A 12,317-nucleotide genomic window follows, 5' to 3' on the forward strand; every position below is an offset into this window, starting at 1 on the left:
CATGGAAACAGCTAACACAGTGCCACCAGCATGTATTTGCTTTTTTTAGATCTGTCCTCTGATCACCCTTGTAGTCCCCCCACCCCCTAGAAATCAAAATGCTTGACAGTATCAACTGACTGTAACTGGGGAAGAAATTAAAACAAACAAACAAAAAAACACTTTTCCCATTAATATACAAAATTAAAAACAAACAAAACCAGAACACCCTACAGCGAGTCCTTGTCAGACAGCTTGAAATTTTCATTTAGCTAACTTAAGGCCAATGAAACTATGGAAAATGTTCACCAGTTTGCTTTCAGACCAACTCTGCTGCATGTGTTCATAAGTTCCATAAAGATTGCATGCTTTCTGTTTAATACGAACTGTATATTTTTTTTCACACCCATCCTTGCTTTTTATATTTTATTTTTTGTTTCCCTTGCCTTGGTTGGATGCCTGTGTGTGTTTAATCCAAATCCCTGTCCAGTCCTGGAATTTGAACTACGGAAAGCCAAGGAGACCATACAGGCCCTCCGAGCCAACCTGACTCAGGCTGCAGGTGGTGTACATAAACCTTTTCTTAAGTCTCTACTTTGAACAATGTAGAAGTAGCTGAGCTCATCCTCTCTGAAAGAGTAAAATGTAGTTACTTTATTTTTTTTCCTCCCCAGAAAATGAAGTTCCTTTGCAGGAACGAAAAAATTATAAATCAAGTCCTGAAATTCAGGTAGGTGGTTGGTGGTAACTGGGCTTTGCATGGAAATCAATCCAGACATGCCTTCAGTAGATGGCAGGAAAGTGAACCACAGAAGTAGCGTATTGTTTTCTATTTTTTCCAGGAGCCAATCAGACCTCTTGAGAAAAGAGCTCTAAACTTCCTAGTTAATGAATTTTTATTGAAGAATAGTTACAAGCTTACGTCAATAACATTTTCAGATGAAAACCATGATCAGGTAAGGTCTGATGGGCTTTTTTTTCCATGTGTCCGGTTTCCGTATTCGGATCTTGTAGTAAACTCAAGTGAACTTAAGTAATGTTGAGTATTCTAAGAGTTAAGTATGCTAGCATTTTCATACATGAAGCATCACCTGAAAACACAGCATTTGGAGCAGTATATCCTCAGAATTTGTAGGAAGGAAACAAGAATACTTGCTTGCTGTAAAGGAAACAAAACAAAATGATGAAAACTATCTCAATTTGTATTTCAATATTCAGCTTACATATCTAGAAAGTACTTAATATCAGAGCATGGCTGAGGTTGGAAGGGACCTCTGGAATTAATCTGATCCAACCCCCCTGCCAAGCAGGGTCACCTACAGCATGTTGTACAGGATCAGCAGGGTTTGGAATATCTCCAGAGGAGACTCCACAGCTACCTGTTCCAGTCTCCCTCGCAGTAAAGGCAACTTGCCTCCATAAGGCAACTTCCACACACAGAGATGAAGGTGTGGTGTCAGCCATGGGGGCAAAGTCGTGCTCGTGCACACTGTCACAGTGCTGCTTTCTCTAGTCCTGTGCAGGATCTCTTCTGCCCAAGATGGTCTGGGAAGGCCCTGGCCAGCTTTGGGAACAGGCCAGCCCAAGCAGGAAAAAATAAGCACCTCTGCTGCCCAGCCCACGCATTTCCATCTGTCCTGGCCAATCTAGCTAGAGCTCATGAAGAGAAGTATGGGACAAAGAGTGAAAACAGCTTCTTAACTGCCACCTCACGTGGTTCTCTGAACCAGCTCACCTGGGGGAAACCTTTGGTGGGAGAGAGACGATATCACGGCAGTGGATGGAAGCTGATCTCCTTTCTCCCCTTGCCCTGTTCCACAACCACACACACAGATATTTGAGACATGCCTCTAGGTTCTTGATTCAAGTTGCCAAGCCAAACATCAGCACTTGGAGCTGAGTCCTCGCCTCAGCAACAGGAGACTTGAAGGGTAGTGTGCCTGGCCTCCCCTTGCAGCTGCAGCATGGCCCTGCCATCCTGCAGGCTCAGAGAGGCAGCCCCTCACTGCAGGGCTCCCCTGAGCTTCACAACGCTATCCTCTGGCATGTGGCCTTAAATCATACTCAGTTGATTTGTATGGGTTGATTAATTATATTAATTTTGTCATCTCCTGAGTGTATATTTATGTGTATATTTAATCACACTGTGACACTGAATCCAGTCTTGGAGAATCTCTTTTTAATAAGGTCTTATCTTAAGTATTTCATAACAGCTGTGCTTTAATACATTTTTCTTACAATGATCATTTTTATATCTCTTTTGGGAAGGCTCTAGTTACATAATAACTCTTACTGGGTGAAGAAAGTGGTGTCATCAACACTCAGTATATATGTAGCACAACACTGAATATTTCTAGTAGAACTAAATATTTTTCTATGCGAATTTCAACCAGTTCTCTCTCTAACTAATCCCCTAGTGTTTTTTTTTCCTGCAATTTGGATCTTCATCTCTTAAGAAAATGAATTATTAAAAATTCTTGCTGGATCACCCCCTTAAAAGTGGCATTTAATAGCACTAGGTCTTCATACATACACTCGTGAGGATACAGCCCCAAAAACAGATAAGACAAGTAACTTCTCCTAGCTTTTTGCATTTTCTCAACTAGAAACATTTTATGTTGTAAGGTTACTAACAAAAACAAAGTTCTCAATTGTATTGAGTAAACATAAACATACTAAGTTAATGTGTAGCATGCACATTGTTTTTTCTAGATTAATGCCATTCTTCCACAAAACAAGGATTATCTGTTCGAATACATGTATATAACTAGACTATGACAAAACATAGTGAAAATTTTGAAGGGTAGAAAAAAAATCTTAAATATGTATATGTATTTGAAATTTAATGCCTTGAAAGCAAGCATTACAACTCCTGTGGAAAGGTATACATGCTTATACAAAGGAATGTGAAATAATCTTGTAGTAATAGAATGGTTACATGTCAATGAGAAAAGTAAAATCATGTAGTAGTGGTTTGAGATGGGAGGCCCTACTATTGTTTTCACCCATGTACAGTTAATACCATTATGTCTAGATTTCGCTGAGCATGTGCATGCTGTCAGTCATCTTCAGAGCTATTTGACTGTCTGCTTCTGGAAGACTATACCTGCACTTGTGAATAAGATGGAAACAAAATGATAGCCCTGTCAGTCTACTACCGACTTTACTGGCTTCTGCTGGAGTTTGATCAGTGATGTATCTGATTCTCAGAAGTATTTGCATACGGAAATAAAAAGTGTGCTGTGTGTTTTGGAAGGTTTTCTGTTGAGTACACAACCTAGAGCTGCCTTTAGTGTGAAATGCTTTATTTCATGAAATGAGATGTTTTTCTACCTTTGTGTCTTGTTATCTCTTTCAAGATTTCCTTGTTACTGCAAGGAAAAGCAGCTTTGACACGACTGTTTTGCTGTTCTACAGCAAATACAGACCTACAGTTAAATGAGAAAGAAAACACATACTAAGGGAAAGTATGGTTTAGTTTGGTTTCTCTTATTCCTTTGAAGGATTTTGAACTGTGGGATGATGTAGGATTGAACATTCCAAAACCTCCTGACCTGTTACAACTCTATCGTGACTTTGGAAACCATCATGTTACTGCGAGAGACGTGGTGGATGTGTCAGTTGGTGTAGATGATGATGAATTGGAGGCTGCCACTCCTATACTTGGGAACATCCCTGTATTTGAAACAACACCACAATCAATAGAAGTAAGAGATTGTACAGAAGAGATATTTCGGCTGTTTGCATTGCTACTTTACTGTACTAAACTCTTCTATTTCTGTCTTGTATTTAGCAATGTTTAATAGTGCAAAAATTAGAAGATCAAATTAGTGTGTTAAACAGTGAGAAATGGTCTTTGATGGAACAAATCCAAAGACTTGAGAGGTATGTACTTATCAATCTGCTTGACTGGAAAGAAATGTTGAAATAACTTCTCAATGTTTTTCTAGAACAGTTATGACAATATAATTTATAACAGTAAAATTACTAGGAGTTCTTTGGAACAGGGCAGTCTTTCCTTTTAATACATGCTATTTGATTTGAAGGAAAAAAAGAGGCTTCAAACTGAGTAGTCGCATTTTATTACCTACATCATTTAATTCTGTAATGAGCTTTGTTCTTTCAATGCAACTTCTTTATTTACCTAATTGAAAACAGAATCAGTTCTGATGTGTTTTGTATAAGTTTTCTCTTGAGTCAGCTACATTTCGCTCCTCAGTACTGCAGCACGTACAGCTTGCAAACGCTGTTAAAGGTGTTTGTTTTAATAACTTATTTCAATATAGGTTTTCTTTCTACAGTGCAAGACTAGTGGAAATGACAGTATCTTTAACAAAAACAAAAAGACTTCAAATGTTTGGTCAAAACATATGGTTCTGTAAGCTATAAAATGTAATTTCTCTTAAGAGATGCATCAGTGTAGGCAAGCATGTAGTTTTTCAGTGGCTTTATTGATCTGCACAGATACCATTTGAAAGCTGTGTGGGATGGTATGTATTAATTCCCTGCTATAGCATTTTAAGTTTTGCACCCCAGGTGGATTTCTGTCTCTTGACAATGTTTCAGTGCTCAGAGTTCAGAAAGAAGCATGCAGTGCGAGCTCTTCTTATTCATTTATATAATTGATTCACGTATTCTGAATGCAACATTTTTCTTACTACTAATTATTGACTAAAGAACTCTGGTAAACCGGTGCTTATTTGAAGACCTTATGTGATGCAGATTATGTCTATTAATGGAAGTTTTGAACATACTGGAGATAAAGAGGGAGCTGTTCAGTATGTTGTCCTTATTTCCTTGCTTGTCTCGTGATTCCAACAACCTTCTCATGAAAGTTACAAAAATATTTCATTGTTTGCTTTAATTTTTTAGTGAAATAGATTTCCTCAAGAATGAAAACTTTGCTGTGTCAACAGTTTATGGTGTAGCTCCCCATCCTTCTTCAAAACAAGTGCCTCTCACAGTCTCAGAGGACAATGGACGGTACTTGGATATCAAGAGCTCTGAGAATGACAATAAACATGGAAACACTGAGGAAAAAAGCCTTTCTTTATCAGCTGAAGTGGATTCAAGGACTTCTAAAGATGATACGCTAAATTCTGTGCCCCGTAAAGAAGCCGAGAAACTGTCCTCTTGTGCTCCATCAACTAAAGCTGCAGTCCACTTTGATAAACCTAATAGGTTAGTGATAAGTTTTAAATGAAATACTTTAATTAAAAGTTATTGTAAAGTGGATAGATATTTTTCTAACAGTAAAATTCTGCAGCAGGCATAGATCATTTCATGTTCTGAATACAAATGAAATACTTAATATATACCTTTAGGGTGTACTGCTGGTATTTTCACATATTGTTCCTGATGGGTTTTAGGGAAGACAATTTTTAGCATCAACATTAAGGCTTTCTTTTCACCTCCTACTTGTTTCTAAAAGTTGCCCTGTTCCTTGCAACAACAACAGAAGAAAGTTAAAATCAATATGATGAATGAGAAAACAGGATATTTCCATTCTCCATTAAAATTTAATTTTGTAATGAAATCTCTTCTGTTCAACTTGAAGAGTGGTTGGGGAAGTTTTTGCTTTTCGTATATAGATGCAGGTGCTTATTGTTGTTATTACAGTATATAAAACAACCGTATATCTTTTTTTTTTAATTATTATTTATTTTAATAACCAATAAAGGTTACCAGTGACATTCTGCTTTTTGAGCTGTGAATTCTGGGCAGTTCTTCTTTACATAACTTGAATTCTTTTAATGAAAATAGAGTATTCATGTTTTTACTTGGAAGCTATGGGTTTGTGTCTGGGTGTTTGTAACAAAATCTCTCCAATATATGCAATCTTCTTAAGCATTATAGTGAAGAGAGAAAGTAAGATGTCCAGTAAGTAATAGATATGCAACTGTGTAGCTATTGGAAGTAATGTGGGCCACCCAGATAGTAATATGTACAGCTGAAGGTATGTATCTGAAAATAATACCAAGCAGAAATCTACGTTTGTGATACTCTGTGCAGATGGAAAATCAATACAGGCTGAAAATTACCACTGCCTCCTGCTCTCCTCCCCACCCCACTCAAAATAGTGAGTTGCTGCCCTTGCTAGTAATTAACTTCTCATGCAAATTTTAAGTCCTGTTCACCCTAGATTTACCAAACTTGTCTTACTCAATCTTAGTGGATGGAGACAGTTTTTTAGTGGTATATTCTTTAGAATAAAACAGCAGTAAATATGTCTGATTTCTGAATACAGTGGGTTAGAGTATTACTACTGATTTAGTCTATTCTAGTTGAACCTTCTGGCATTTAATGGGAAAGTAAACTTCAATAATCAATATTTGTACTTGTCATACATGAATTATAAATTTGTATGCCTACTTTCATCTGTGACTTTCTGCGTGTTTTTTTTGTTCAGAGTAATTGGGAGTGCCCGGAGGAATTAAGAACATGAATGGTAGATGGATGGTTTAGGAATAGTAGAGGATAGGTATCAAAACAGGGGGAGATCAATGAGAGGAAGGAACTATGAGTATCTCCAGAGGAATCTGACATCTTTAGAAAAATAGTTAAATACTGAATAAGTAGTTAAATAAAAATAAAGTAGTTAAAACTGAAGTTTTAAAATCTGTATGCAAGTGGATTTATTTGAAGAGTAGTTGGAGAGAACCTTGAATTCACGTTGAGAATGTTAGCTTCAGAAGTGTTCACTGCAGAAATAGATAATGTGTGTGTAATGTTCAGCTATTTTTGTACTGAAAGTTGTGTTTGACGTGTGATTGAAGGGTCAAAAGAAGCCATATCTGATAGTGTTTTATAGATTTTTATCTATGAATTGTCTTCCTGGGTTACCAACTTGGCTTGTAATACAGTAATGTTTTATTAAGAATCAAATGCTTTCTTAAGTATTTTGAGATCTGTGGGAGAAGAAGCACTGTTCAAGTGCTGTGAGTTTATTTCCTTCAATCTGGGGGCAGTTGTTTGTAGAGGACAATCACTATGGTTTATTCAGAGGGTATTAAAAAGCTGCAATCAGTGCTAAGCCTCAGTTCTAAAAGGCAAGATTGTTACTGCAGTAGCTACAGAATGGATTCTTGGCAAAAACCTTGCTCAGATGGGAAGAAAGGCTAGAAGAGCAAGTGAGCCTGCTTTGTGTAACTGCAGTGAGAACAGATGTGTGTGCATGCCCGAAAATGAGGACGTGGAGATCCTTGGAAAAGTGCCTTGTGTAACAGATTGCAGGAGAAAGCACTAGCGGTAGCTTAAATAGACTTCACTGCATATATTTATTCAACTCATTTTAGGTGTTGGGCAATTTGATCCAAACACAAGGTGTTTTCTGTATGTAACATTCAGTCCTCATTTTTTCAATAAACTTACTCTTTTTTTCCTAGTTAATATATGGAATAGAATAGTGGTGATTGATTTTTGTATGCATCATACTTTCTTACATTTGAACATCTTCATTACTGGCATCTGTTGGTCCTTGAAAAGACTTTCCACTGTCTTGTGTGCAAGAGGCCTGTGTTTGTCTTTGTTTTTGTGAGGAAAAGCCTTCAAGGATTTTACTAGATTTCATCAAGCTTTCTAGAGTGTACGTAGCCAGAAGGCGTAATGGAATCCGCATCGCCCAGAGCTTGCTGTTAATTAATCCCCAGAGAAATTTAGTGGCACGTTGTCACACTTTAGCTTTTCAGTCTCTCCAAAATGGGGATAGAACTTTGCCCTTATTGAGGTGTTTAATTAAGGTTTCAGGCAGATAAGAATTCGACATTCTGTGGAGCGCTGAGACAAAAGACATCCAAGGCAAAGGTTGGCTAGGGCTTTCCGAGTCTGTTAATACTGTAGTACTGCTTTGCAACGCCTGCTCCCATTCTCCCAGTGTAAATAAACTGTAAAGCCTTGAGTAGAGTTTGTAAATACAGCATCCAATAATGCTTTTGCATATTAAGGGCTAGCATATTACCAAACCAAGATCCGTTACAACTGACTACTATCTAGGTCTTTTAGTATTCTTTTTTTTGAAGTAAACCCTTTCATTAAATCAAGTTGATCTGAATTAAACTGACCTCATTAAAATTTATAACATGTTTTAAAAAATATGTTTGTCCAAAAGAATACTTGATTTTAAGTAAGAAATGTGAATTCTTAAGTATCGTATTTCGTAAATAGTCAGAAGAGGAGAAATACCCCAGTATATTTACCCAAATCCTTCTGGCTCAGTTTTAACAGTGTTAAGTAGGAACATAGCTTCTTACTGTTGGTGTTTGGTTTTTTGTTTGTTTGTTTGTTTGTTAGAAAAGAGTGGTTGATGTATTTATTATAGTGTAGTATTTCAATCCAGTAAATAAAAACGTGTATGTCCGTACATGTGCAATCACATGCATGTAGGTTTTTGTGCACTTAGGCTCACAAAATGGCAGTTTTAAGAGTTGAAAAGGTGAAAAACACTTTGCAAATACGAAATAGGACTTCTTCCGTAATCCCATCTGATACAGTTAGGGGATTCAAACAGAAAATGGTGGTGTACGGTCAGCTATTTTCTGTGCGTGTTCTGGAAGACAAGTGTGCTTTTTAAGCAGAGTGGATGAAGCAGTGTTTGATTAGCATCTAACTACAGGCTTCAGGTAAGGTAGAGGGAGTTTTCGTTGCTGCTGCTGCCGACACTAGCCTGTTTTATGTAATGGTCAGTCCAATAATTGCTTTCTGAGAATGCTTCTGCCAAATTATTGTCCTTGGACATGGTAGTTCTGAGGCTCTTATTGGGGTTTTATGTATATGCTTGAGGCTTTGAGTAGCTGGGCTGTGTGCTGGTGCTTCATGAGGTGGTACTTCTACAGACACACGTCAAGGAGGAGGCAGCAACTCGAGTTTAGTTTTGATGCTCTCACTATCTGTCTGAAGCCAACATTTAGATTTCAGGGTGGCCGTTTAGCAGTGTGGATTTAATCCTGAAGCTAATACATGACTGACTACTCAAATGTTTTTATCCGGTGTGCAGAATCAGAGCATTGAGAAAAACTGCTGTTTGCTTGATATTTTTTCCTTGGTTTTCAAAATTGCCTGCTTCCTCTTGTATTGCCAAAGCTTCCTTTTCTTTCTGCTTTGGTCCTATTTTTGTCTGTGAAGCAGTTTGAAAGAGGTTTCCTTTTTAGGAACTAAAAGTAACTTGTTAATTAGTATATCCACTGTTGCCTTGCTGCAAACTAAAACTCAAAGATAATTTTAAACAGCTCTGCTGTATACTTCATGGAAAACAGGCTTTTAAATGTCATTTTATCTAGCTGGTTAAGCCAGAGTCAAAGGATTTGTTCCGTTACCCTTCTGATCTGTTCCTTTTTTCTTCCTCTCCCTTTTTGATGGTATTTCAGGAAATTGTCACCAGCTTTCCATCAAGCACTACTGTCCTTCTGTCGGATGTCAGCAGACAGCCGTTTGGGATCAGAGGTAAATTTTCCAGTTGGCATAAACTAGCGTGTCCTTTATTCTGCATGGTAGCAATAGTTAAACTAGCAATAATTGTTTTGTTACAGGACTTCTTAATGTAAATAGATAAATTTATGTGCATGAAACCTTAAGAAATAGGGATTTTAGCTTAAGTATGATACCTAGCTGTAACTATGTAATTACTAGAAAGTTTTGAGTCTCAATGAGTATATTCATGCTTTTGAAGTTGGCATGACAACTGCAAGACCAGAAACTAATGAGCTAGTATGTGAGCGAATGAAATATTTTTGGTTAAGTGATCAGCCTGCAGCAGTTCTTACTAGTCCTCTAAAAAGATGTTTTTCTATTCCTGTGCTTCAATTAAAAAAAAAAAAGTAAGTTAATATTTTTTTCTAGGTATCTCGAATTGCAGACAGTGAAAAAAGTGTCATGTTAATGTTGGGACGCTGCCTGCCTCATATTGTTCCTAATGTGCTGCTTGCAAAGCGAGAGGTGAGGAACCCTGAAATTTTGCTTTTTATTTTTACCAGGATGCTTTCTTGTTCGTTTTGAAGATGTTGTCATGAAAGTCTGTTACTTGCAATCATATTCTTACTTTTGTGCATGCATCTCTGCTCCTAGAAAATGGTTTTACACCTCTGTCAGGTGAGTTCAGTAAACCTGCATGGTATCCTAATATTTCTTCCTTTGCTTAAGGCACCCATTAGCTTTCAGCAAGACTACTAAATGTTACTGTAGGTCCATTTGTTTGTTGTAGCGTAAATATTTTTGTTAGAGAAGACTGTGCTGGATATGTGTTACAAAGAACAGAGGATATAAAGTTCAAACACTACATTTGGTTTATTTTGTCTATCAATTTCAAAGAGGATTAATGTTTAGTTTCTTTTACAGCACTGTGTACTTCAAAAAGATTTTATTGTCTTTTTTGGGAAGCTTCACATAACATCCAAGACAATGTTCATCAAAGGCACCTCTTCATAAGAAAATTACCAATCCTGCTTATACGTTTTCCTTAAACTTCTAGTGAATCTAAATAAACTTAAAATGCAATGTTTATTTTGATTGTAAATGAAGTTGGTGTTTTGCATAATCATGCACACTATAATATAGAAAAGGAAGACGATGACTGAAGATGGGAAAAAATGGTTTTGTTTTGCTATACTGTACATATTGCATGTTATCAAAAGCATGTTAAAAAAAAAAAAAAGAAAGCAAAAATGCAACAGTCCTATACTTAGCACAAAAAGAAGAGATTTAAAATTGTACAGTTTGACTGAGTTTCAGTTCTTGCCAAGGGGACCTACAGTATAGTAGATTTAGTGCATATTGCATAAATTTATTTTAAGGCTTTGAAAACTCCATAAGAAATTTGTACTGATCCTATAATCTAAAATTTAGTAACATGTAAGTAATTGTTAGCTGTTAATATGATGAATTTGAGATGTACCATATATTAAAAGTGTCAAACTTTGTAACCCCCCTCCCCCAACCCTTTTATAGTGTGTGTTTTCTTGTTGTTTTTTAATGGAAAAGATTATGTTAATAATCTTTCAAAATAATTCTGTGAATGTTCCAGGATCAGTGCTTAATTTCTGGTTTCATTATTACTCCTCTCCTTCCCTCTGCTTGGCAGTATGTGGTATTTTGGCTTATTTTCACAGCTTGTAGCATAATCCGTGTAATGCATTTAATAGTTCTGTGACTTACAGGCTATTCCCTACTTACTTTGTTTTACAATTGACACTAGATCTGATTACATATATTTTCATCTTAAATGAATCACCTGTTTCAATTTGATTGAAGATCTCACAACACAGAGTTTTGTAACTGGATCGCATGGGATGCTTAATGTCCCAAGAATTGAAGTTTTCTTTAAAAATGTCTTATCTCAGTTACCACCCACTGCTGTAGCTATTGTAATGTTCCTTCAGGTGTAGTCATGGAATTTGAAGGACAATTTGGGTAGACCGTCTGTTAATATTTTTAAATATCAGCATTACGAAAACCCAAACTAGGAATTAATTAGGCTCTATTCAACAAGGTACAGCTTTGGGTCTTGTCTTAGCAGTCATATTGTTAGAGAGTCTTAGCAGAATTTTATTGATAAGTAAAATAAAAATGTATCAAAAGACCACTGATTTGGGCAAGATACTTAAACATAATGATTACTAGTCTGCTCTGAAAATATATAACAGTGGTATTTAAGATCTTTCTCTGTTAGTGTGTAAAGCATGAGAATTAAATATCATTTTTGTAATGAATCTCTAGTGTCCCCCCCCCTCTTAGTTCCTTAAGTATCCATCACATTCTGTTTGGTTGCAAAATCTTAAGCTGAAATTATTGTGCTGTGTATTTTCATTTTGAAGAAACTGTGTTTGTGGAGAATGACAGTCTCTCAATAGATATTGTCCTTCACAAGAGATTTAGAGGCCATTTCATGAATGCTTCTCATCCTCTTCAAGTTAGTAGCAGGCTTCCTGACCTGTTAACAAGTGGTCCATTAAACATAGTTGACATCTCAGCAACTCGTTAGTGTCAGAATGACTGACGCATTTCCAGAATTACTTATTATATGTATTGGTGCTGCTTTAGTTGTTTCATATGTGTTAGGTGCTGATGGAAGATAGGAAAGCAGGGGCGACATGGTAAGGAACCGGGTAGCTGAGGCAATAATTTTAGCTGTTTCTAATAGACCAATTCAACTGGGTAAAACAATAACACGTAATGTAGGTCTTGACAATTCCATGCATCAGCATAGTTTAATTTTATTTTCATCTCAGGTGTCTAGTTTATCATCACTACTGGAAAATATGCATGTGTTTAAATTTGTATGTGCACTCGCATACAAAGGACAGGGTGCCAGCAAATATGAACTGGAATGAAAAGTACCAAAATGTTAA

General features: G+C 36.7%; 1 protein-coding gene across 3 annotated transcripts in view; it reads left to right on the forward strand.

The window, feature by feature from the left end:
* Positions 1-12,317, forward strand: part of RELCH (RAB11 binding and LisH domain, coiled-coil and HEAT repeat containing) — a 72,758-nt gene that overhangs the window by 23,830 nt on the left and 36,611 nt on the right. For all 3 annotated transcript variants that reach the window (XM_084282011.1, XM_084282012.1, XM_084282013.1), the window contains exons 3-10: positions 470-541; positions 654-709; positions 822-935; positions 3,483-3,686; positions 3,773-3,864; positions 4,852-5,160; positions 9,342-9,417; positions 9,814-9,909. In XM_084282011.1, the coding sequence (XP_084138137.1) occupies positions 470-541; positions 654-709; positions 822-935; positions 3,483-3,686; positions 3,773-3,864; positions 4,852-5,160; positions 9,342-9,417; positions 9,814-9,909 (1,019 nt within the window). The remainder of the gene's footprint in view (positions 1-469; positions 542-653; positions 710-821; positions 936-3,482; positions 3,687-3,772; positions 3,865-4,851; positions 5,161-9,341; positions 9,418-9,813; positions 9,910-12,317) is intronic.

Source organism: Netta rufina (genome assembly GCF_964035555.1).
Source record: "Netta rufina genome assembly, chromosome: 2".
In the NCBI taxonomy this organism is placed as follows: domain Eukaryota; kingdom Metazoa; phylum Chordata; class Aves; order Anseriformes; family Anatidae; genus Netta; species Netta rufina.